This window comes from Mixophyes fleayi, chromosome 5, assembly GCF_038048845.1.
Source record: "Mixophyes fleayi isolate aMixFle1 chromosome 5, aMixFle1.hap1, whole genome shotgun sequence".
Classification (NCBI taxonomy): Eukaryota; Metazoa; Chordata; class Amphibia; order Anura; family Limnodynastidae; genus Mixophyes; species Mixophyes fleayi.
The window spans coordinates 49,153,827-49,179,746 of record NC_134406.1 but is presented as its reverse complement, the minus strand read 5'-3'; the positions used below and the strand labels follow the sequence as shown (position 1 = coordinate 49,179,746).

At 40.2% G+C, this 25,920-nt stretch overlaps 1 protein-coding gene across 3 annotated transcripts in view; it reads right to left on the bottom strand.

The window, feature by feature from the left end:
* The window catches only part of XYLB (xylulokinase), a 147,213-nt gene that overhangs the window by 83,605 nt on the left and 37,688 nt on the right, over positions 1 to 25,920 (bottom strand). For all 3 annotated transcript variants that reach the window (XM_075212160.1, XM_075212161.1, XM_075212159.1), the window contains 8 exons: positions 23,561 to 23,633; positions 22,172 to 22,290; positions 20,894 to 20,975; positions 19,550 to 19,590; positions 16,523 to 16,638; positions 14,222 to 14,337; positions 12,148 to 12,221; positions 6,771 to 6,867 (listed from right to left, as the gene is read on the bottom strand). In XM_075212160.1, the coding sequence (XP_075068261.1) occupies positions 6,771 to 6,867; positions 12,148 to 12,221; positions 14,222 to 14,337; positions 16,523 to 16,638; positions 19,550 to 19,590; positions 20,894 to 20,975; positions 22,172 to 22,290; positions 23,561 to 23,633 (718 nt within the window). The remainder of the gene's footprint in view (positions 1 to 6,770; positions 6,868 to 12,147; positions 12,222 to 14,221; positions 14,338 to 16,522; positions 16,639 to 19,549; positions 19,591 to 20,893; positions 20,976 to 22,171; positions 22,291 to 23,560; positions 23,634 to 25,920) is intronic.

The window sequence follows — 25,920 nt, the reverse complement described above, 5'->3', positions numbered from 1 at the left end:
GTGTATTAATGGCAGGAGAAAGAGGTGATTGAAATCGGATGCAGGAAGAGAACTTTTGTGAATGATATGACAAAAGCACACACGTAATGTCTTGTGCATGATGGGAAGCAGCAGTGATAGAGGAATTTAAACACATCACGCATCCCTACAGATTTGACTTGTGCACTTCTCCTTTATGGAATGGAGAACATGAGTGAGGTCATGTTGTGATATCATATTAGTAACTGCTGATATCAGTGTTTTGCTGTTGCTGCCTCTCTCATACACATCCAGGACACTAACATAGCACTACAGTCATGGCCAAAAGTTTTGAGAATGACACAAGTATTGGTTTTCACTAAGTTTACTGCTTCAGTGTTTTTAAACCTTTTTGTCAGATGTTGCTATGGTTTACTGAATTAAAATTATAAGCATTTCATAAGTGTCAAAGGCTTTTATTGACAACTACATTAAGTTTATGCAGAGAATCAATATTTGCAATGTTGACCCTTCTTTTTGAACACCTCTGCATTTCGCCCTGGCATGCTGTCAATCAACTGGGCCACATACTGACTGATGGCCGCCCATTCTTGCCTAATCAATGGTTGGAGTTTGTCAGAATTTGTGGGTTTTTGTCTGTCCACCCGACTCTTGAGGATTGGCCACAGGTTCTCAATGGGATTAAGGTCTGAGGAGGTGACCCACATATGAAAAACTTCTGACAGCTGGAACTTGCATTCATCTGGGTTGAGCTTTCAGTTTATGGCACGGATCCTTTCCAACAACTGATGGAGGCACTCATTGTGTACTTGCATGTTGCTACCCCAGATGAGGATGTCATCGTCAATGATTTCACACAGGTATCCTGCAAACAGCTGTTTCATTCATCATTGGAAAACTTCATTACCGATAGTCAGGAAATAAGGCATACGCAGAAAAGCATATCGTCCAGTGGCTGTCATAAACATGGCGAGCCTGGACGACTCTTTGTCCAGAGGTATCTGCCAAAATCTGCATTTAGCATCCAGGGTGCTAAACATTTTTGCCTCAGGCATGTCAGCAATAACTTGCTTGACCGTTCTCAGAGGTTGTTGAGGCCTCAGCAGTGCTTTGTTTAGATGCATGAGGTCTATGCATAGTCTGACTGGCCCGTATTTCTTTACTGCAGCTATAATGGCCGAGACCCACTGTGTTGCTTCCTCTATTGAGGTAATTATACTGAGCCTAGTCATGGGTTCTAATTTAGCAAGCACTTGCCTTCCTTGCCGCCACTGGATTTCTATTAAGTCTCCGAACCGTTACATCTACACTCTCACAATATATTGCTGTGGCAGGTTCCGATACAGACTCGGCCTCCATATTATTGATTCTATGTGACTGCCTTACAATGTTTATTAAAGGCCGGGCATTTTTGCTGCTCTGGTAGGTGGTACCCATCACAGTTTTGACATTGCAGGTTTTGTGCACTGTATACTACATACTTTGGCCTCCGTCCTTAATTCCCTTGTATTTCTTTCAGACTGTTCATTAAGCATGCAGATGTGAATGGCAGTTTCTAAACTACCACAAACAATTCTGTCTCTGATTAGTTCATTAGTGAAGGCAGCAAAATCTAATTTTTTTGCTAGCTTAAATGTTGACACAAATGATTGCACGATTTCATCACACTTTTTGGTTTGTGGTATTAAATATATGTCTGTCCATTATTACATTCTTCTGACACCATGTTGATGTGGGTGTAGAAAGACTGAAGTGACAACTCTCAGGAGTGAAACACTTACAGGAATTACTTCACAAATTCCAATAAAAATACAATAAATCAATGGCATTAAGGACTTTGTTCTGAGTAAAAGTACACGGTGCATGTGATTTGGATATATTTTTTTCACTGTTAGAGCATACTTGCCAACTCACCCGGAAAGTCCGGGAGACTCCCGAAATTCGGGTCAGTCTCCCGGGCTCCCGGGGGAGATGGCATTTCTCCCGCATCCCGGATTTCACCGAGAGTCGCGTCATTTGACGCGATTCTCGGTGAATCACGCCATTTTGGAGGGCGGGAGGGGGCGGGACGAGGCCAATCGCGTCATTTTGGCCCCGCCCCCACGTCGTAAATTACGGTTTCGCGGGGGCGGGGCCAAAATGATGCGATTGGCCTCGTCCCGCCCCCTCCCGCCCTCCAGTCACGCCCCCTCTCACAAGTTTCCGGGAGTTGGCAACTATGTGTTAGAGTGTTAACAGTGTCTGAATAAAATGTACTTCAAGAACAATTTTCAGTATCAGTATATTTCTGCTGTTGATTTTCTTAACGAAAAATGCATCAATTTATGCTTGTTGTTTTGTCAGGCTTTCAAGTTACCTCATTGTTCCTCCATTTTAGAAGCATGACAAATGTCATTTATTACAAATGTCAACTTGCTTTGCTCTTTGCTCTTCCCTTATATATTGAGTATTTTCAAAAACAAAGAAGTTCATATAGGTTTCAGATTGTCACACAGAGCTCCCTGTTCAATTTTGCTTTACTTGTGAGGAACTGGATACAAAATTTTAAAACCTGCAGATAACTTTGGGCTTTATAAATGAGTTGCCTTAAGCTGTTGCTAAACTTTATCTCACTGCGGCTCAAGGAGCATCATAGGAGATATTGGTTAGCAATAGCAAGATTGCCATGGTGTTCATACAGAAGATGAAAACTAATTTACTCCTTTTCCTGAGCTACAGTACTGTGTACCGGCCCGGATAACAGTTGTTTGGCTTCACTCCAGGAAAGTTTTGCAGTCTTAAAGCACAGCTAATTGCAAAACATTTACATTTTAACATAAAACCAGGCTATAATCTTACTACAATTTTTCAGTGTAGTTCTGTAAAAAAATATTTCCTAAGCCAATCTCATTTGTCAGTACAAGACACAACCAACATCTTGGATTGGTAGTAGAAACACTTCAGTTATTTTGTGAATATATATAATTTAGTAATATACAGGCTTTGCCATTGTAATGGATAAAATGGGATCCTAGTGCCAATCTAGCTTGGCGCTTGCCGACCAGAGGTGCGGAGCCTAATGCACTATCCAGAGTTCACCAAGAACTGCCACAAGGCGGGATGGGCTTAGCTGTCAAGAGCTGGTAGGTCGCAGTCCACTGACCTGCCTCAAGATGTAGCACTGTGGATGATGAGGGCACTGGTATGCGGGATATGATAGAGGTAAGAGTAGTCAGACAGCCGGGTCCAGGTACAAGTTGGCTGCGGTACAAATAAACAGCTGGGTCTGGTAACACAATCTGGCGGCAAAGTGCAGAATCAGCGGGAAGTATCATGGTCAGGCCAAGCTGGGTCTGGTAACACAATCTGGAGGCGAAGTGCAGAATCAGCAGGCGGTATCAGGGTCAGGACAAGACGGGTCTGGTAACATTAGTAGGCAGATAAACACTGAGGCAGCGGGAAGTTAACACGCCGGGGTCAGCACACAAATGCAGGTGAGCAGGAAAGGTCAACCAAACAGAACTAGTGCACAGGAGAAAATCAGAATGCAGGGAAGCACAAGAAAACTGTCCTGGAACAAGAGTCAGGATACCAACAAGTTGCTCTGACACTAAACAAGTGTCAGAGCGAGGTTAAAATACTGTAGTAGTTTCAAATTCCCGTCCAGGGTTGCGGTCATGTGACCACCAATACCCGGTAGCGCTGCTCCGATAGAGAAGACGGGGACGGCGCTGGAGCGAGGAAAGGCGAATTTTGTGACAGTTATATCCCTTGGCCATTGCTTTTCTCTCTTTGCAACCCTTCTCTTGGTGATTTAATATGCTCCTCCGCTCCACTACCAAATCTATGCTGACGACAGACAAATCTACTCCTGACCTCTCTCCTTCTATTATAATCAGTGTGTCCAACTGCCTCTTGTCCTCTCCACTTGGACGTCACAATGCTACATAAAATTCAAAATGTCCAAAAGAGAGCTCTTTATCTTCTCTCTTCCCAAAGACTCGTCTCCCTCACCATTGACAACAACACACTCTACCCAGTTCCTCAAGCCCACTGCCTTGCGGTTATCCTCAACTCTCTTCACATCTTCAATCCACACATCCAATCACGGACTGGGTTTGATTGATTGCTACATGTTGGTATTGACATAGCTGAACTTGGAAGCGCAGAGTCTAACACGTCTTTGGTCTCTGCCAGGGAACCTTGGAAGGAGGTAAGGGTTTTGCTGCAAGAGACGTGCAGGTTGCGGTTCTCCAAGCCAGCTACCAACAAAGAAGTGGGTGAACAGGTATAGTCGTACAGTCTGGGAAGTGAGGTACCAAGGGTTAAACCAATAGAGTAGTCAGGAAGCCAGGAGTCAGATTTCAGGAGAGATAAATGGAGCCCAAGGGAATATCCAAGTTCAATTAGTAAACAGGAGCAGAACCTAGAGCGCTGGAGCATGAGAAGACCTGATACTCTGGCACGCTGATGGTCCCAGAGCCTCCAATAAGTAGCAGGAAATGGGACGCATCCCATTGCTAGGCAATGGGATACGGCCGGACAGAGATGTGGGACGCCTATTTCCGACACCCAGCAGAAGTGCAGGGATGGCGTCTGACACAGTCCCTTACGCAGTCATGTTGCCTCCTCCTTCAAAACAGAGCCAGAATAGGTCCCTTTCTCATTCTGGACGTTATCAAAGCCCTTTTTCTGTTTCCTAGTATGGCCAACATTGACTACTGCAAAATTCCTACTGTAACCTCCAGAATCCAATTCAAACTATTCACCATCAGCTTCAAAGCCTCACCAACACCTACCCCTTAAACATCTCTGGCCTCTTCATGAGATATTCTCCCTCTCACCCTCTTCGATCTGCCTATGATCTGCACCTTGCATCCTCTCTAATAACCAGCTTTCACTCCTGCCTTCAATACTTATCCCATGCTGCTCCCCTACCCAGCCTATCTAGACTCTCCCCCAAGCTCAACGAAGTGCTCTTTCAAAATTACCTTTTCGTTACAGTCTATCCTACCCATTCCTGATTTACCAGCTACAGTCCCAATCTCCACTCCACAAGTTTTCACAAGCAGAGCCCCCTTATTCTCTGCCTCACTCTGATTGAAATTGGTGCTTCACAGACATTTAGATTAAAATAGATGACCTGATAAATACAAGCGAAGGGTAAATGCTCTTTATAGATATTGTGCACCTACATTTATACACTATATTTGCAGTTTAAGGGCCTGAGTCATTAAGGAGAGCAAAGCATAAAAAAGGAGTAACATTTGCACCTGGGCAAAACCATGTTGTATTGGAGGGGAGGTCAATTTAAAATGTGGGAACACATTTATAGTTGGGGTTGGGCATGTCCTAGATCAACTTTAAATTTCAGTGTAGTAATAAAGCTATTAAGTATTTGTGTGCTAGATGAAAAAACAGCCAGTATTTAACTTATGTGCAAAATAATAAACTAATTTGCACCCCTTGCATTGTAACATGGTTTGTCCAAGAGAACATTTACTAATTTTTTGCCTTAATAACTCAGGCCCTAAGACTGCAGTGTTTGCAGGAGTGCAAAAGTCTGGAATGATCATGGGTAATCCTTGCTGAGTATGAATTATTTGGATAAGAATGCATACCTTGCACTAACATGCAATAATCCAATTTTGTTTATTTATTAAATAAAATAAAGTGGTGGAGTAGGGTGCATTTACATGGCTGTCCCCTCCTGTATAGGAGAGCACATAGCCTTTATCTCTCCGCAAAAGGTTTTTATTTTTCCAGCACCTGGTGAGTATTGTCCATCAATATAAAAAAAACTTTCAAACACAAAGTGCAACCAGTAAAAAATATGAATACATAAATGAAGCTAAACCGAGCAGAATTGAAGAAGAAAAACTGAAAAGTTTAAGTATTAAGGGCTAGATTTACTAAGCTGCGGGTTTGAAAAATTGGGGATGTTGCCTATAGCAACCAATCAGATTCTAGCAATCATTTTGTAGAAGGTACTAAATAAATGAAAGCTAGAATCTGATTGGTTGCTATAGGCAACATCTCCTCTTTTTTAAACCCGCAGCTTAGTAAATCTAGCCCTAAGTGTTAGTACACTGGACTTTGAAGTGAGGTTTCCCTCTTTGCACCATACGCATTTTCAGGTTGATACAAGAACCCCCAAAGCTATACACAGAATGATTTTCTGAGGTTAGTTCTAAGGAGCATGCACCTTGAAATACACAAAACAGACAAGCATGCACATTTGCACCTATAAAGAAATACTGGTCCACACATTTTGTAACTAGTACATAACCCATAATGTGTTTTCCCCATTTTACATCTCTACTTTCAGTTAGTGCTTTAAAAATAATACATCTTACGCACATTTATTTATGACTTAATAATAAAGCCAACCACAGCTTACCTTGGCAATGATTAAACCACTTCACTTTCCCACCTTAACAAGGTGATCAATAGGTAGCTGATCTTTTAAAATACAAATGAATCTATTGAACACTGGACAAAGAGATTAAGGAAAAAAGTAGGAAAGCACAATTAAACTGTAATGAAGAAGTCGATAACAAGCGGATGTAACAAGCTGGAAAAGCGTGGGTGAAGCAACAGCAAAAGATTAAACACACCTTCCTATCAGTGTATCTAGAGAAATAAAACACACAAACTGCTGACAGGTCACATGCTAACTCCGTGTTTAACACTAATTTGTAGTAATGCAGAAATGCAGTTTTATATATCAATATTTTATGACACATCAAAAACCAGCAGAAGGCAGCTCAATAACTGGAATAGAAATATTTGAAACTTCCACCCCAACTTACTTATTTTATACCCAAGACGTTCTGCGTAAATCCTCTTAGCCATAAACTGCCCCTCAATAAGAGCTCGGATTTCCACATCTTCTGGGAATTCTGACACCTACAGCAAAATATAGGAATATTTGATTGTCATTGTTGTCATTGTTTCCTGGAGCTCACAAACATATGTGATAGTAAGGGTTAGTGTAAACACAGGCCAGTGTAGGCTGCAATGCATTTTGAGTTGCACATAACTTCAGATACAAGCACCTCAAAATAGTCATCATCACCAACTTACTCAGGTGGAGTCAATGTCTACATATATATATATATATATATATATATATATATATACACATACACATACACATACACATACAACCCTCATGTAACTTTGTTCCACTTACAATTATATAGCTTTGTCTATATGTCTATATGTTTTATATTTATATATATTTATATATATATATATATATATATATATATATATAACCCTCTACCTGTCCTCTTGATCCCATCCCCTCCCACCTCCTTCGCTCTCTCTCTCCTACTGCCTGCTCTTACCTCGCTCACCTCTTCAACCTATCACTCTCCTCAGGCGTTGTCCCATCCTCATTCAAACACGCTCTTATCTCCCCTATCCTCAAGAAACCCAATCTTGACCCCACCTCTCTTGCTAACTACCGCCCTATCTCTCTTCTCCCTTATGCCTCCAAATTACTTGAGCGGATTGTCTGCAGCCGCCTGACCAGACACCTCTCTGACAACTCCCTCCTTGACCCTCTCCAATCCGGCTACCGCCCCCTCCACTCCACCGAAACAGCCCTGGCTAAAGTTACTAATGATCTCCTATCAGCCAAATCCAAGGGTCACTACTCCATACTTATCCTCCTCGACCTCTCCGCGGCCTTCGACACCGTGGACCACCCCCTCCTGCTGCATACTCTTCTCTCTCTCGGCCTCTCTGGCCCTGTTCATGCCTGGTTCACCTCATACCTTGCTAACCGCTCCTTCTCTGTATCCACGTCTAGTTCTTCCTCCACCCCCTCCCCTCTCCCTGTTGGAGTCCCTCAGGGCTCTGTTCTTGGCCCTTTACTCTTTTCGCTCTATACTTCCTCCCTTGGAGCTCTCATCTCTTCGTTCGGTCTTCAGTATCACCTATATGCTGATGATATTCAACTCTACATCTCTTCTCCTGATCTTTCCTCCTCCCTCCTCTCTCGTGTAACTGACTGCCTCTCAGCCATCTCCTCCTGGATGTCTTCACGCTTTCTTAAAATTAACATCTCCAAAACTGAACTCATTGTCTTTCCCCCACCCAGACTCCCTTTCCACCATGACCTCTCTATAATTGTTAACAACTCCACTATCTCCTCTGTCACCCAACTCCGCTGCCTAGGAGTCACTCTTGACTCCTCTCTCTCTTTTGCCACCCACATTCAATCCCTTGCCCAAGCCTGTCGCTTCCAACTCCGTAACATTGCCCGCATCCGTCCTTTCCTCTCTCAAGATGCCACCAAAACTGTCATCCATGCTCTCATCATCTCCCGCCTCGACTACTGCAACCTCCTTCTTACTGGCCTCCCCTGCTCCCACCTCGCCCCCCTCCGCTCTATACTCAATGCGGCTGCGAGACTCATCTTACTCTCACGCCGCTCCTCCTCTGCCTCCCCCTACACTGGCTCCCCTTCCCCTACAGAATCCTTTTCAAACTCCTCACCACCACTTACAAGGCTCTCTCCCAGTCTACTGCCCCTTATATCTCTAACCTCCTCTCCATTCACACTCCCGCCCGCTCCCTGCGCTCAGCCAATGATCGCCGCCTCTCCTCCACTCTAATTACCTCTTCCCACTCTAGAGTACAAGACTTCTCCTGAGCTGCCCCCCTTCACTGGAACGACCTCCCTCGCTCCATCCGTCTCTCACCCAATCTGTGCTCCTTCAAGCGGGCTCTTAAAACTCACCTGTTCCTTAAGGCCTACCAACCATCCACTTAACCTCTCACCCTTCTGTTTCTCCCCTGGCTCCTTTTTACTCTCCCCTTTGCTTCACTGGCTCCCTCTTGTGCCTGATTTTGTCTACCCTCCCTTAGGATGTAAGCTCGTATGAGCAGGGCCCCTCTCCCCTCCTGTCTCCACACCTGTTCTTCCGCTCCGTCTTTACAGTATTTGCCTGCAGGGAGTTTCTGAAGTTCTGGTACTTTGTGTTTATTGTTCTGTATTGTTCTACCCTGTATAGTCTACTGTTTGTACCATGTACGGCGCTGCGGATACCTTGTGGCGCCTAACAAATAAACGATAATAATAATAATAATATATATATATATATATATATATATATATATATATATATATATATATACACATATATACAGAGAGAGAGAGAGAGAGAGAGAGAGAGAGAGACACACACATATGGACACGTTTCTTATGTAGCTTTGTCCTTTGTTTCACTTACAATTTTACAAATATATATATATATATATATATATATATATATATATATATATATATATATATATATGTACAGACAAGTTAACCCGTGCATGATACTCATGCATTCTAGTCAAATCAAGCTACTTAAGGTGTTAAAAAGGTTCTTGTCATGCATTTGGGGCTAGGCCAGGCCTCCTCAGGGGAAGAGCGTTACTTCCCGACGTAAGCGCCCTTTTTTAACGTGGTTTTGTCCACATGTCACCACCTTATCATTCTTCTCCATCACCTCATCCTTCATCTTCATCACCACACCCTTAATCTCCATCGTCTTACTGTTCTAAAACCTCTCGATACACAACGTTTCTGCTAAACACCTTATCGCTGTGCTCAATCAGTCTTCCTTGAAGGGCAGTATTCACTAGAGACTGGAGAGTGACAAGAACACTGCTACCCCTGTTTCTGTGTGAGCAATGACACTGAGCAATGTCACTAGAGACTGGAGAGTGACAAGAACACTGCTACCCCTGTTCCTGTGTGAGCAATGGTGCTGGATCTCCTGGGGAGGGAGGTACTTATGGAATCCAAAACCCGCAAGATCCGACAATGCGACAATAAAGTTTTGCCTCGATTCAGATCCGAGGACATACAAAAGTAACAAGCCGGCTCGCGAGTCTACTCGGATTCCCTAAGTTCGAGTGGGCTCGGTTTTCAGAAAACCGAGCCTGAGCATCTAATTCTGAGCGCTACCCGCGTTTAGTATTATACGCATGTATTTAGGCTTTGCGTACTCCCAAATTCATCAAGGCATGGATCTCAACATACGTGTGCTTTTCAAATCGCTGAGCTCTATTACACAAGACACTGCAGGATATGTCCAATACTTATGTGGATTATAAATTAACCAAATAACACACAGGGAAAAAGAAGATACTGTATTAAAGTCACCTGTTATTAACATTATTGATAAAACAGTTAAATAAACAAAAAAAGTGTTTTGTTTTTTATACCCTGAAATACATTTATTAGAATGTTGTTAATGTCTACTGAGCATAAAATACATTTTAGCAGTTGCTTGTGATTGCAAACACATGTTACAGCATGCATACAAGACTGTTATCACTAATGATCAGAACTTAGATTAGCCCTTTAGTTGGAGCAAGAGATACGGCAGAAAAACAAGTAACTTTCAGATGGCCAAGCTTGAATTGGACGTGGCTGTGTGCGCTTGAGTTTGGCATGCCAATACTATATATTCACTAGGACAAAATGCCCCTTCGCCGCCCAATTCACTCCCCGAAATCGTTGGCTGTAGTAAGTGTACTTTGCGTTTGAAGACGCAGCGGACAGGGCTGCATTCAGGGCAGCAACTCCCTGTTCTGAGCATACGCATAGTGATTTTGCTTTAAATGCTCTCAAAATCGGCATATAAGTGCCGTGATGAATCAGGCCCTATGTTTTTCTGTGCCCACTTTAGTAAGTGGATATGCGAAGTGTGTCTGAGCAAAGTGGGAGTGTCGTTGGGGTTTGTGCAAAGTGTGAGTGCAAGTTGGTGTTGCCCATAAACACCTCTTCCCCCCTGGCCCGTAACTGTAACAGCCTGCATGCAGCGGTGGTCAGAGATCATACAGATCTGTTCTGTGCCCGCTCCTCTCTACCTGTGACAGTATGTAACACATGCGCACCACAGTTGCTTCAAGAAATGGCGCTGTGGAACAGAAGACTGCTCTGACAGCTCTGTCTAAGGGTCTGTGCGCTGACTCCAGATGTGAATCACATAAGAAAACAGAGCTACTTATGTGTTTAATGATAAAGTGTGTGTGTGTATTTGCATAATGTGAATTAGGGGCACTACTGTGTGATATAATGGGAACTGGGGACACTAGTGGAGCATCATATGAACTTGTGGAACTACTGTGGAGCCCAATATGAATTGGGGGGGCACTACTGTGGGGAATAGTATGAATTAGGAGCACTACTGTGTGATATAATGGGAACTGGGAACACTAGTGTGGCATAATATGAACTTTGGGCACTACTGTGGACTATAATGTAAAATTGGGGCACTACTGTGGACTATAATGTAAAATTGGGGCACTACTGTGTGGCATAATATGAACTTGGGGCACTACTGTGAGGCATAGTATGAACTTGGGGCACTACTGTGGGGCATAGTATGAACTTGGGGCACTACTGTGAGGCATAGTATGAACTTGGGGCACTACTGTGGGGCATAGTATGAGCTTGGGGCACTACTGTGAGGCATAGTATGAACTTGGGGCACTACTGTGGGGCATAGTATGAACTTGGGGCACTACTGTGGGGCATAGCATGAACTGGGGGCACTACTGTGGGGCATAGCATGAACTGGGGGCACTACTGTGGGGCATAATATGAACTTGGGGCACAACCTTAGGACATAGTATGAATTGTGGGCGCTACTGTGGGGCATAGTATGAATTGGGAGTGCAACTGTGGGACATAGTATGAATTGTAGGCACTACTGTGGGGCATAGTATGAATTGGGGGTGCTACTGTGGGGCATAATATGAATTGGCAGTACTACTGTTTGGCATAGTATGAATTGGGGGCACTACTGTATGGCACAATATGATACTAAGTGGTGGTAGACATGACTCTCCAGCGGTGAGATACAGCGCAGAGTATCCTTCTCTAGGTTTTCCTGGGTGCACACCTTAATGAAATATACTGCACACACCTATGTGAAACACATGGGGCATGCACCACCTACAATTAGAAGCACGCCAATTGTATGATGGTCATGCCCACTCTGGCAGCATAGCATGGAAACCCCCCTCTAAAATCCTGTGTTTGCCCCTAAAGTCCTTGTAAGTGTAAAATATAGGTATAGGAGTCTGTGCAAGGTGTGGATCTATGTTGTGTTAGCCCAAAGTGTGAGTGTCAATGCAAACTGGGGATCCTTCTGCACGTTGACTTTACAAAGTTACCTTTTGACTTTCAGCATCGAACCTATGGACACCAACAGCTTGTGGAGTGATTTCCATTACATCAAAATAAAATCCTAAGGAACATTTAAACTTATATTAGTATCAACATCTCCAATAACCTAAATGGTAAAAAATAAACATTTTTAAGACATATGCTCTAAAAGTGAATCTGGTGAAAAAAAGGCTGTGGAACACTTTGTTGTTATTTTATATTCTACAGGTGTCACAGTTCTCAGTGCTGTATATGAAGATATTGAACCATCCATCTGATGAACAATATCTATAAAGAACTATGGCAACACTGTGACATCTGGAGGATAAAAAATGGTACTGCACACCATAAACGAATAACACTGAAAGAAAAATAATAAATATTACAACTATAACAAGAAGAATTATTTATTAATTTCCAGCGAAAAATTGCAATTATATTAAATTTCATACATACAAATAAATATTCAACAATCAAGGTATGACAGCACTCCCTAAGGATAGGAAATAGCTGGGAAAAAAGGCTGACATATGTAATGTATTTCACCTTCCGACATCTCTTCCTAGATAGTGTACCCATAAGCACACACTTATAGCAGCAAGCTGCTGATACCCGCTGGACTTCAGAGTGCTGCAGAAGGCTACAGGGCTGGAGTAGCAGGGATAAATTCACACTATGTAGATGAGGTGTGTGGTGATTGGACAGTTGCCGTTGACATCTAGACAGATACCACCTTCATTATACCCCTCTTCCGATGCACTTTGCATTAATCCCTGCAGCTCATCCCTTCTTCATCCACTGAATTTTAGGTCATCTAGTTTACTACAGGATTAAAAACATTAGTAAGTATTCATAATGCACTAGAGGAGGTGATCGGTGAAGGTGATTGCACAGCTGCTGCTAGCATCATTCAGGTGCTGACTTAATCACACAGCTACTCTAAAGTAGTTTAAACTTATTTCTAAGGCTCAAAACCTCTAGCCTTCTAGATTACACTGGGCACTAGTGGTGATGTGTAGGTGACAATACCTCTAACTGCTATATAGGGATAGGTAGTGACACCCAATCCCAAATAAATCCACCCCTTTCTTACTTATGTGTGCAAAATGCACCAGATATAGGGTAATATTGATAAGGTAATTACAGAATGAACCATGCGGTACATGTAAATGCATGCTAATAAGTAGGAGTTTCTGTGTGGCAGAGGTACTTCCCGTTAATCAGCTGGATAGAACTAGATCTAAGCAAAAAAGAATTGGGCAGACCTCTTGAACTATCATAACCCTAATGATTAATATAATAACCTGATGACATATAAGCACATTTCCCAAGAGTGGGAATTGACCAAGTGTGGTAAGCACAGCCACGAGAAATGGAATATGGAACATGAGGGCACAGGTGCTCGGTGGAGGTATCAAGAGTAACACATAGAAGGCTTTTTATTTTTCACATATATGCCAACACCCTAAATATATATATATATATATATATATATATATATATATATATATATATATATATATATATATATATATATATATGGTTGTATATGTGGTACACAAGATTAGTATTTATGCTTCGCAGTATGTGATCTTTACAAATGAAACTTGCACATTGCTAAAACATCAATCTAATAAAGAAGTTATTTGCCTTTTGCAGTCCAGTGTGCAAAGTGAATGTATTTATATTACATCATGCAGATGTATACACTTCCTATTCATTATTATTACATAGACAGATATATAGAGATAAATGTGAAAGTTGAAGTGTTATTGAACAGTTATTTGTTTACTGTATTGTTCTGTTATACCATGTACTGTCCAGTTGTTTGTCCTGTGTACGGGGCTGCGGACCATATGTGGCGCCCTTTAAATAAAAGTTAATAATAATAACAACAACAACAACAAATAATGTTAATAACAGATTAATGGAAAATGGCTACCACTGCATGAGTCCTTTTATATAGTGAATGTATGTCTACTTATTACCTGTGCTTTTACTTCATGTTATACATTGTGTCACTTTTGCATTAGACCAGCTAATACTGGACAGTGTGATGTGCATCAGTATTTATATCCATACCTATGTGACCACTGTTCCCAGAGGGGGTTGATCTTAACATTTTAGAAAACTCTTCCCAGGAGCCGGATGAACATTCATCTCTGATTTTCTCTCTCATCAGGGAACCATTTTTAAAGCTAGGAAGCAAACAAAGACCATTAAGGTGGCATAAAATAGTTTTACCGCACAATTCTCATCCCTCGTAATGAAATGTTGACCTCATTTTGCCTCCAAAAGAAAACGGTTCCAAAAATTGCATCTGTCTCTAGAGTCCCATAAAGCAAAGAGATGTACCTGTGATATTGTGATAGTAACACACAAATAATTGGATCATGCCATATGATCCACTGGAAACCAGATGATCGCTACAGGATTAGAATTTCATTTCTGGGAGAATTTATGTTCTTATTTAATCATAGTTATACATAATATTTATTGTTGTAGTTACATCTAGGGGGGCGTATTCAATTGTTAGCGTTAACGCTAACAAACGAGCGCTCGAAAAATCTTACCGTTAATACGGTAATTACTCCCGGAGCGGCGAGCTGAATTTCTGCGAGTAAACTACCCTATTAACGCTTTTCGTGCGCAATATTACCGTATAAACGGTAAGATTTTTCGAGCGCTCGTTTGTTAGCGTTAACGCTAACAATTGAATACGCCCCCTAGAGTTCTATCCAAACCAAATGGAAAATAAATATGCTTAGCGTGTGTCATAGTGAGATATCCTAAAACTGGAATAAGTAAATGATTCCACAGCAGATTAAACCCTATAATTAATAACCACATTATCTGTAATAATTAATTTACCTACAACCTGTACAAAGAAAACTGTCACCCCTTTTTAGGTTTATAGCTAGATCACAAAGCAACTAAGCTATGTCATATCCAAGGGCACTGCCAATGACTCCTGAAACCAGCAGGAAAGAGATATGCATTTAGTCAAAGTTGCAAGATGTCATGTACAAACCAGTATAGTAAAGATGTATGAAGGTGACAAGATACACAAAACAGGGATGGTGAACAGTGTCACATTACCTTAAGCTAGGTACACACTACACAGTTTTCATCCAATAATCGGCCAAATCAGCCGACATACGACCGCTCGTTCAAAAGTCGGGTCAGTGTGTGCAGTGACACGATGGTCGAAAGTCTGCCCAAATGGACGATTGTCACCTCATTTGGTTGGTCGTACCGTTTAATATTTTCGTTCCAATCTCGTTTCCGCTGTGTAGTGTGTATAAACTTCCGACCAATCCACAACAGTGAGTACAAAATTACAGTCATTGCTCACGACAACATGGCTGTAAAAAGTGGCTAAAGGGACGTCCGCTCTTCCCTTTATCGTCCTAAACAAGGCTAGTGTGTATGCAGTCCATGGACCGAGCGATCGGACCATCGATTGCATGTAAAATCGATCGGCATAAAAAGTTGGTGGAAAATTCTGTAGTGTGTACCCAGCTTAAGAAACCAAAATGAAAAGATTAATGCAAATCAGTTTTTGAAAACAAAAACCTGATTGGTTGCTGGGGTTGACAATATTGAGGTACTTGACCTTCTCATTTAAGACAACATTACTCAATGTGAACCAATTGCTACTTCTATTTGTACGGTGGTTGTACATACCCTGTACACAGACACAATGCATGCAATGCACACATCAAAGTACAAGCAGGAACAAGCCAGCAATTAAAATTTGGATGTTCTACAATATAATATAATTGGAAAGAAGTCATTACTAATACAACTTAGAAAACTATGCACTGTCTATCAAATTAATTAACTTTTATCTCCAAGCCACTTGGTAGCTATGTAGCAATCAATACTTTATTAAACAGTGCTCAGTTAGCGCTATACATACTGCTTTCTACCCAATATACATCACACATTCCATTTAATCAACCATGCTGCCTTTATTTTGTGGTATGATTTTTTTATTTTATTTTACATAATTAGTAAGATAATTAGTAAGATTACACAGTGAAGCCGTATATGTAGTCTGCACTATTAAACAATTTTAGCAGCAGAACTTCCTAGTTCAGGAAATTTTGAATATTGAACAATGTCAATGTTGCTTGACATAGATTTACATGATTTGACACAAAATTCATCTGTCTTCATTCAACCACTTCATTCAGTTTATGAATTAGTATGAATTATTATTACTGACTATGGAATGTTATGAATTACTGTTGCCTAGCAGTGCTAAATAGGCTGAAACTAAGTGAGCTACAATGCACAGTTCAATAAGCTTCCTGCATGCTAGAAATGAATGATCAGAATGTGTAAATCTGAATGAGTTCCATATGTATATTCTCTCACCAGAGTAAAGCCATATAGTCTTGAGAATGCACTGGGTTGATGAATATGTGCCCCTCCAAAGCAGGGGTGGGCTGTTGTATCCAAAGGAATAGAGTGTCACTTGTGCCGAGGCTGACCTGTTCCAGAAAAAAATATAACAATATGAAGACTAGGGGCCTGATTCATTAAGGATCTTAACTTGAGAAACTTCTTATTTCAGTCTCCTGGACAAAACCATGTTACAATGCAAGGGGTGCAAATTAGTATTTTGTTTTGCACATAAGTTAAACACTGACTGTTTTTTCATGTAGCACACAAATATCAACTTTAAATTTTAGTGTTATCAAGTATTTGTGTGCTACATCAAAAAACAGTGTTTAACTTATGTGCAAAACAAAATATTAATTTGCACCCCTTGCATTGTAACATGGTTTTGTCCAGGAGACTGAAATAAGAAGTTTCTCAAGTTAAGATCTTTAATGAATTAGGCCCAAGAATAAGACACAAATATACTAAGTACATAATTAGGACAACTGTGTATCTGTGAAACTAATAGTAAACCTCTTACAAGATTTGTTCTGAACTGTAGATATAATAATACTCACCACTGTACTCTGTATAAGGACATAAACTGGCATAGATTATCGGTATAATATAAAAAACAAAACTCAATATTCATCTACAAAATAATAAACGGGAAGATCGATGGAAACATGAGAATGTCCTGTCAGTAACCATATTGTATAAGACATGTAAAGCATAGAGGTTATATTTTACCAAAACTAATACAAGATAAAGGGGTCTATTTTTTAATAACATACAATGACAATCAATATGCATCACTGCAAATCACGGCGTGCGTAATGAAACACTGCTGTAATTTACGATGCTGGTGAAGAACCCCCTCTTCTGCTATATATCGCTGCCAGCGAATGGAGGAAATGATATGCGTATGCGGAGAAGCTTCAGCTGGATCCCATTGTACAATACCAGTGACGCCATCCTGAGAGGTCCTTACTTTGCTGCTTACGGCTTAATAAATTAACTAGCGCTGCTGTTGCCATAGAAGTCTATGGGGATAGCGGTGAGCTCAGTTAATTTGGATGAGGCCTGAGAATCTCTGATTTCTCCCGTGTTAACCATTTCTTAAATAACGAAAAGTGATCATAGAGCCTTTTGCCAGCATTTTGGTTCTTCACCGCTTCTTAAATAGACCCCATAGCATAGTCACGCTAGAGGCTCAAGTCACAAATAGTTGGAATAACACCCCCTCCTCAAATAAGCAAATAAACTAAACGATCACAGTTGAAATTAAGATTGAACTCAATATTTTACAATAAATGTACTTGTTTCTAAAATGTGTTAACTGTTAGATTGTTTTATACTTTTTGCCATTAAAATGTTAAAATGATTTATTAGTTGTGCGATGTAGTTCAAATTACTGGATATAAAAGTGAATGTAACTTGTCCCTGATGCAGGACAACTTAGACTTAGACCTTAAGTTTGTTTATCCTGTTTAAAAATAAACAGTCTTAGTACTACTACTATATTGCTTAGAAGAGTAAATTTTTATGAAGTGTTATACTTGATAATAAAGTTTAACATATTTCGTTAACATGTTCCTCAGAGGATTTCTTTTTACCACGTGTGCTAATGTCTGTTTTACATTATAGTGTGTTCTTAGTAGGCCATGGATCTGGGACGCCTCATGGTATATAACTGTAACTGTAAATCTTTCCAGCATTTGACATTTTTGGAAATATAGGTATTTTTATTTGGATTTAACTGGTTGTTATAAGAACAGAGCATGAGCGAGTTAAACACTGGCAGAGAAGGGGTTAGCCTTTATTAACACAGCACTCCCAACCCCTGCTCCTGGATGTACTCAGAGGAAATGCATTATGTATCTTTATCATTTTTCTCCTTCAATGTTCCATAAATGTCAGTTTAGCATTTAATAAAATCTAAATAATGAATCTCATTAAAGAGTAACACATATAACCTCTACCCATAATCTTATTTCTATCCGTCTATAAAAAAAACCCAAAACCTGCATTCGCCTACAGAGAAGTACGTGAAACATCTCTACAAACAAAACAAGACTTGTGTGGGGGTTGGAGGAGGTAAGTATTGTGACAGCTCAGGGACTGAGGTCAGTGGTATGTTCCATATCCATTAATCACTGGATTCATTACAGGGTAAAAAAAACTATTATATTCCAGGGCTTTTTCATAGTTTATTATTAGTCTTAATATTAGACCTGTGACCCTCTCTCCATCCTGTTGTAATGCAACTCTGAAACATTTAATAAGAATATTACCACTCTCATTAAAGTTGCCGAACAGATCTTGGAGACACTAATGCAGTTCTGTCCATTAATTTGCATGGAGAGGCTGTGTATATATTATAATTATGTGCTCATGGGCTGAATACTATTTAAAAAAAAATAAGTAATCATGCAGCAAAGTGGGTTAGGGTTTGGTGGGACAGTGGGGGGTCCACAAAAAAAAGCATACCCGCCAACTGTCCCATTGCTGTGCGGGAAGAGACCAGTTACACTGCAAATGGTTGTGTGACCTAAGAATCTGTGGGTAGTGCTACAGTCAGCTATGGCTCTATTAAGGAGTTAGGCATTGCCTGGGGGGATCTGTGCACGGCCTGGGCAGGTCAGTGGTACTCCCGAAAGTGATCCGAGTTTCCATTTGTCATTTTGAGTGGTATGAAAACCACTGAATGTTGTTTCCAGTTCCGAGACTGCCAGTCGCACAGCTCTGTTCTAATGGATTTATAGTGTGATGCATGATGAAGTTTCAAGCTTGGGCAAGTGATGGGTTAATTTTAAGGGTACCACATAACTCTTTACCACTGTAAGAAACAAATCTCTGCAGATAAACAAATATAAATTTAACAGATGGGTATTTATTGCAAGTGCAAGCTAATGCAAGAACAACAGGACGCACTCAGTTGCATATGTATAAGCACCATAAATAGGGAAGTAACCATCAGAAAGACTCAATAAACACATTATTAACCACTAACACACTTACCGCTATATCTCCTTCTTCTAGCCTCATTCCAGCCAAGGATGCTGGGTAAAGAATAAATCATGTTCAGATTTGTCTAGACATGTTAATCAGGTTTTATTATTACACAAACCTTACAGTGTAATGGTGTTAATATTGGCAATATTGTAAACATAATAGGTGAATTGTGAGGTTGGCAGCCTTTGTAGTCTTTCCTTCGTGATATATAAACAGATAAAGGATATAAAATAAAAGTGTTGCAACATGCACTGCTATTCTTCTCAGTGCTATTATCAATGGAATTTACTTATTGATCGCAGTCAGAGGCATGGAATGTACTTCCATAAAATTATTGCAGAGCATTCTGAGCAAGGTCTGAACAGTGTTTCTGTTCTCTACAGCATATATATATATATATATATATATATATATACAGTATATATATATTAATGTTGGTTTATAATTCTGTGGGATATAGAAAATAGGTCAAGTTTCATTACTCACCTAAGACCCTACCTAAAATAGGGTATATTTTCATATAAAAGGAGATTAAATATTCTTATTCAAACTAAATAATGTGCTGTTTTTAATATTTTGCCAAAACATTTTTTTCCAACATCACCAGAATCTAATTTATGGAAGCTTACAGCCAGTCCCTTTAAAGAACTCCATGAAAAGGCAGTTAAGTGGGGCTCTTTCTAAATGATGTTGATTATAATAGATAAGCAGAGTTAAGACATGAGCCAACTCCTAGTGACTTTTTGCCATTTAGCAGCCAGGGGGTGCGGTGGGGTAACAGTTAATTTGCAGGCACAAGTTAAAGGATTGACAACAGTGTACCCAGCACATATACACAGCGCAAGCAGACATTTGTTAGGCCCAACCAATATTCTTGACAATATAACCTAGAAATTCACTACGACGAGGTAACATAGAATGTTGATAGCTGATATACACTAAATGCCCAATCTAATCTGCCAACTATAATTATTACTGTTTATTGTTAGTATAAACATATGTTCACACCAGTAACGTGATATCACTGGAGGTACGGACACTTTTAAAAAGTCCATTCTCATGAATATCGATTCAGCCCATAAAATGGGTACCTCCATTACTGGTACGAATTTCTGAATGTTGTTGTATTTAATAATATATATTTTACCCAGATTTGGAAAGCATAATCATTAAAATGTACTTTAAAACTCAATGTAGGACAATATGTCTTAATACACCGTAACTTGGAATTTGGTGGAATTTCTAATGTTAACTGCACAACATCAAACCCTTTCTGGACTTCTGTTGAAAGACAATCGTAGTTGTTTTATAGTCTTTTGGTAAAATACATACAGTTGTACACCGCCTCACCTGGGTTATCTCCTGTGAAAGCAATAACACAGCAATCATGGCTAAATCCGTAGCGTTGGACATAATATGTGGACACAGGCCCCTACAGGAGGAAAGAAATGCACCAACAGCTGTAGACATTATACCATCACATTAACATTCATTTTCAATAATAACTAGAATAAGATATTAACGGGTATATTTACTAAACTGTGGGTTTTGAAAAAGTGGAGGTGTTGCCTATAGCAACCAATCAGATTCTAGTTATCATTTATTTAGTACATTCTACAAATTGACTGCTAGAATCTGATTGGTTGCTATAGGCAACATCTCTACTTTTTCAAACCTGTAGTTTAGTAAATATACCCCTAAGTGTGTAAAACATCTGACTGTTCTGACAGATTAGCTAAGTACATAGTTTAATGTACCTCAGAGGTGAAATGTTCTCTTTAAACGCACCGCACACAATACTGGAATATCATCAACACTCAACCATCCACGCTGATATATACAAACATGCAATATTTCACTGAACATTTGGAGAAATACATTTCTGCCTCACGAATAATGATCATATTTCAGAAATACTGGTATTTCAGTGATTTCATTGGTTCTTAGTGCATTGATATACTACAATCTTGTGTATATTGGTTCAGAACACAATATGGCTTTCACCACTGTGTCTACATAAAAGGTTCATTTTAAAGTTAAAGACTAGAGTGCATCATGGACAGCAACAATGATATAAGAAAATGGTACAAAGACATTTTAAAGTGTATGAATTAGATTGAATTTCTTGATTGTATATATATGCATGTTATGCCTGAGGAGCATGTATATACATGGTGGAGTGATCAAGACAGGGTAGTGTTTAGTCCCCAATTAAAATGTAGAGGGCATTAATTTAAATTTTATTGTAGTGTCAGATGTTGGTTTAGGCCTCTAAACTATTCATGCACTGAATCCAGTATGTAGTTTGGCATTTTGCTGAATCCTGACATGGAGATCATTTCCAGGGGCTAAAAAAATAAAAAAATGCAATTTTATCATTAATACACTGTCTCTTTACTTATAATATGCACATTATGATTCAAACTATATTTATTCCATACTTAACAGAATTTGCATAAAAAGGATTTAATATTTGGGGCACTGTCACTCTGAATTCCATCAAGGTCATGGGTCAGCTTTACCTATTTAAAGGTCAATGCCTGCCTAAATAGATGACTCAATATAGATAAAATATAGCACTTTTCCGCTATCTGTTTCCAGGTATATAAGATGAATGTCTACACTCACCAGTACTGAGCAGGATGGAACAACGGACCCCAGCTTCTCTTTAAGGTGAGGTGCACATGCATTTAGACACTTCTCATTCCAAGTCTTGTCATGAATATCTAATAAATTCATCCCAGAACCTGTAAAGAAAAAGAGTTACGGTCCTTATTAAAAAACATATTTGTAGTCATGTGATTATTTCAGCACTGAAAGATTTAGAAGATCTGAACACTGTGTCATATAAGAAAGGATGACATGTCCGATGGGTATAACTCAGTGATAGCTGCATAAATTCTATTCAGGGACACACACTCAATTGTAAGAAATGCTGCCTTACTTTAGGGATTAAACATATTTTATCACTGATATATATTTTTAATAACTACCTTTGTGACTTAGATTGTTGCATTTAGCTACATTTCAGTATCAATGCTAAATATAATCCCCAGACAACTTATCAGATCTACTAGGCCAGTATATTTTGTGTGTGAATGAGGGGCCAGTATAGTGTGTGTGTGTGAGTGTGTGTGTGTGTGTGTATGTGTGTGTTTGTGAGGGGCCAGTATATTGTGTGTGTGAGTGAGGGGCCAGTATATTTTGTGTGTGAGTGAGGGGCCAGTATGTTGTGTGTGTGAGTGAGGGGCCAGTATAGTGTATGTGAGTGAGGGGCCGGTATATTAATATATAGTGTGTGTGAGTGTGTGTGTGTGTGTGTGTGTGTGTGTGTGTGTGTGTGTGTGTGTCAGTATATTGATATAATGTGTGAGGGAAGGGGGTGTTAATTTAATGATGGAGTGTAGGTGGGGGTAATTATGGGTGCTATTTTATTTGTGGGGTGATGGTGGGGCAATTTAATTTCATAGTGGGGCCAATGAAGTTAAGATGGGGTGATTGGACCTTTAATTTAATGCTGGGGTGGTTTGGGACCTATTCATTGAATGTGACGCTGGTTGGCGGAAAATGAGGTCTATTTATTATATGATTTAAGCCCCATTATAATCAGCCAGATATGTGTAAAAAAAAATAAAAAAATGGGAGAAGGAACATAGAAAATAAAATGCAATATAAAGTGGGGTTTGTTTTTTATTGCATTATTTGTTTCCATTATTTAAGATTTATCATTTATAAAAATAAAGTAACTCTGGTTTAAGCAACACTAAAATAGCCTCTTTTTATATAGATAAAATATATATTGTACCGAAAACCACCCTTTAAAGATGGGCCGCTAGTTACGGGCCAGTGCTGTGTGCTTCCCCCCTTCCCCAGGCTAAAGTCTGCCAGCCCTCCCCTGGGCACCTCTGCCTAATTCTTTTGTAAGTGAATTTTGACATAAGTATATATACAAGCACACTAGGCAATAATAACATTGTCATTTTCTGGCTACATATAAAAGAACAAAAAGCCATTTACCGTCACTGTAATCAATTGGCGCACAATCCCCGATAAACAGCGATGCTGCAAAACTGCTGACTAATGAAATCCTCTGAGAAAAAAAGAAAATGTCTTATATAAGCACTTTCTAAAAGAGAAAAGTCACATAAACAAAAGTTAAAAGGGAGTCAAGTAAACTATACGTATGGAATGAATTTCTGCAAACTAAATTAAAATTCCTAGTATTTGAATTTTATTTTTGAGAGAAATGCATAATAAAGATTCTAGGGAAATGTATTTAATCATAGACACCATGTGTATGTTAAATAAAGAATTCGCATGTCAAAGGCTACTGATTTAGGGACTGAGCATGACATATATTTAGGACAGGTTATGAGATTTATCTCCTAATGCACATTAGCTTGCATGAAGAATATTTCTTTGCTAAATTTTAAGACTTTCAATGTGACTGAACCACTCATTATCACATAGAGATCAAAGATCCTTAAGAATGGACCACATATTTTCAATATTAATGGTCAAAATGACTGGGTCATATATGAATCGATAGCGACAATGATTACTACGTTGTCTACATCCAATTTAGTTAACTCCCTATCAGGCTTGGACAAGCCATTAAAATGACCAAATAATGCTCAAAATATCATTAGCGCACTCTTCAGCAACTTTCTCCTTCCAATTGTAAGGTCCGAAATTTACACCCCTATAACACAAACGTGATTACTGTAGTCTCCTGACAATCTTAATTGATGAATTTGTATGTGGTACCAGACTGTGCTTCCTTCACAATGAGAATCAGAGCACTTGTAAATATGTACATTATTTTTCCCCCAGTGAACATAGTATTTTCTGTCTGGAGGAGGCTTGTGTCACAGGGACGGTTATTATTTAAGACAGAGACATTTATTCGTAAATGTCACTGGTTTCCTTATGATATGTATGTAATAATCCTCTCCTCATCCCACACCCCCTTCACATGACTGGGTTACTTGTGGTATTCCAGCCAACAAGACTTACACTCCCACAGCCAATTATATTACATATGGCAGGAAGTGAGTACTCCCATAGCCAGGATCATGCAAATGGGGTCTGTGCAAAGACGGTGGCTGCAGTTGGAGTCTCAGAGAGCTTCAGCTGTTAAACCACGACACATAGTACTTCAGCAGCTGACTTGCTCTGAAGTTCTGCCCATGTGGCAGGTGGTCCATGCTCCCCATTCACTGCAGCGTGTCACTATGACAGCTTCAGTACATGCTTGTGTGGCACCAGTCTCTCATACCAATACTGTCTCTGTTTGGATATCTGCAAGTCAACTAACGCACTGTCTTTTTGTCATAAATCACTGGTCAAGGACCTTAAAACACGTGATTATGTTGGCACCCACACACTTTTGACCACTTTCTTTTAAGCACTCGCTATCCTTTGCCCCGGCCTTATGGCTGGGCGAGAACATTTTTATACCAAGCCCAGCCATTAGGCTAGGGCCGTACCCACTCAGCACTTATTTATTTTTTTCACGTTTGTCACTGTCACTTTTATGTCACAGTTTCCGGATTTTATTGGGTGCGGGTAGGGCCTTTTGGGCTCCTGTCAACGAGAAGATCTAGGGGGGGTTGTGCGGCCCTGAGGCTCCTGCCCCCCTGAACACCCACGTAGGTCCTCCCCTTAGGGGGTGGACTAGTTGTTGAGCCCTGGGTAAAGCCCAGGAGCTAAAGGGACCCCCCTAGCCTCGCAGGGAAGGGGGTCTGAAGACCCTTGCCCCCTAAGAGTCCTTTTTGGTTCCGGGGGTCGGGGACCAGGGCCCTTTCTTTTTAAAGGAAGGGCCAGTACCGCACCCCTTGTGCACTTTTTTATGGTTTTGCACCTTTTTTGGGCACATTGGGTTTTTGATTGCACGTTCCCAGGCTTTAAAAAAAAAACCAAAAAAAAAACCCGCACTTTCTTTTTGTGTTCATACATTAATGCAGTCCTTTGAGAACTCTTACCACACCGTTTTATATTTAATCAAGAGGATGATCTGTTAACATAGGTGCAAATGTGCAGTAGCCCATAGCAACCAATCAGTAAGTCACTTTGAGAGGGACTAATGAAAGAATGTATCTGATTGTTTCCTATGAGCTGCAGTAAATTTGAATGTACGTTAGGAAATTGTTTCCATTTAAGTCCTGTAAGAAGCGCGCCCGATGCGCACCGCAAACCGCCTTCATTTAACACCAGTGCCAATCACTGGTCTGCCAAGCGCACTTCAATGTCTCTTTCTGCTCTCAAGATAGCCAACCTGGAAATTTGTCCTGATACGTGGAGAGGGGGGAGAAAATCTTTTGAGGTGCACTGTGCAAACGTGACATCAAAGTCCAGTGTCCTACCTCTTTAGTATG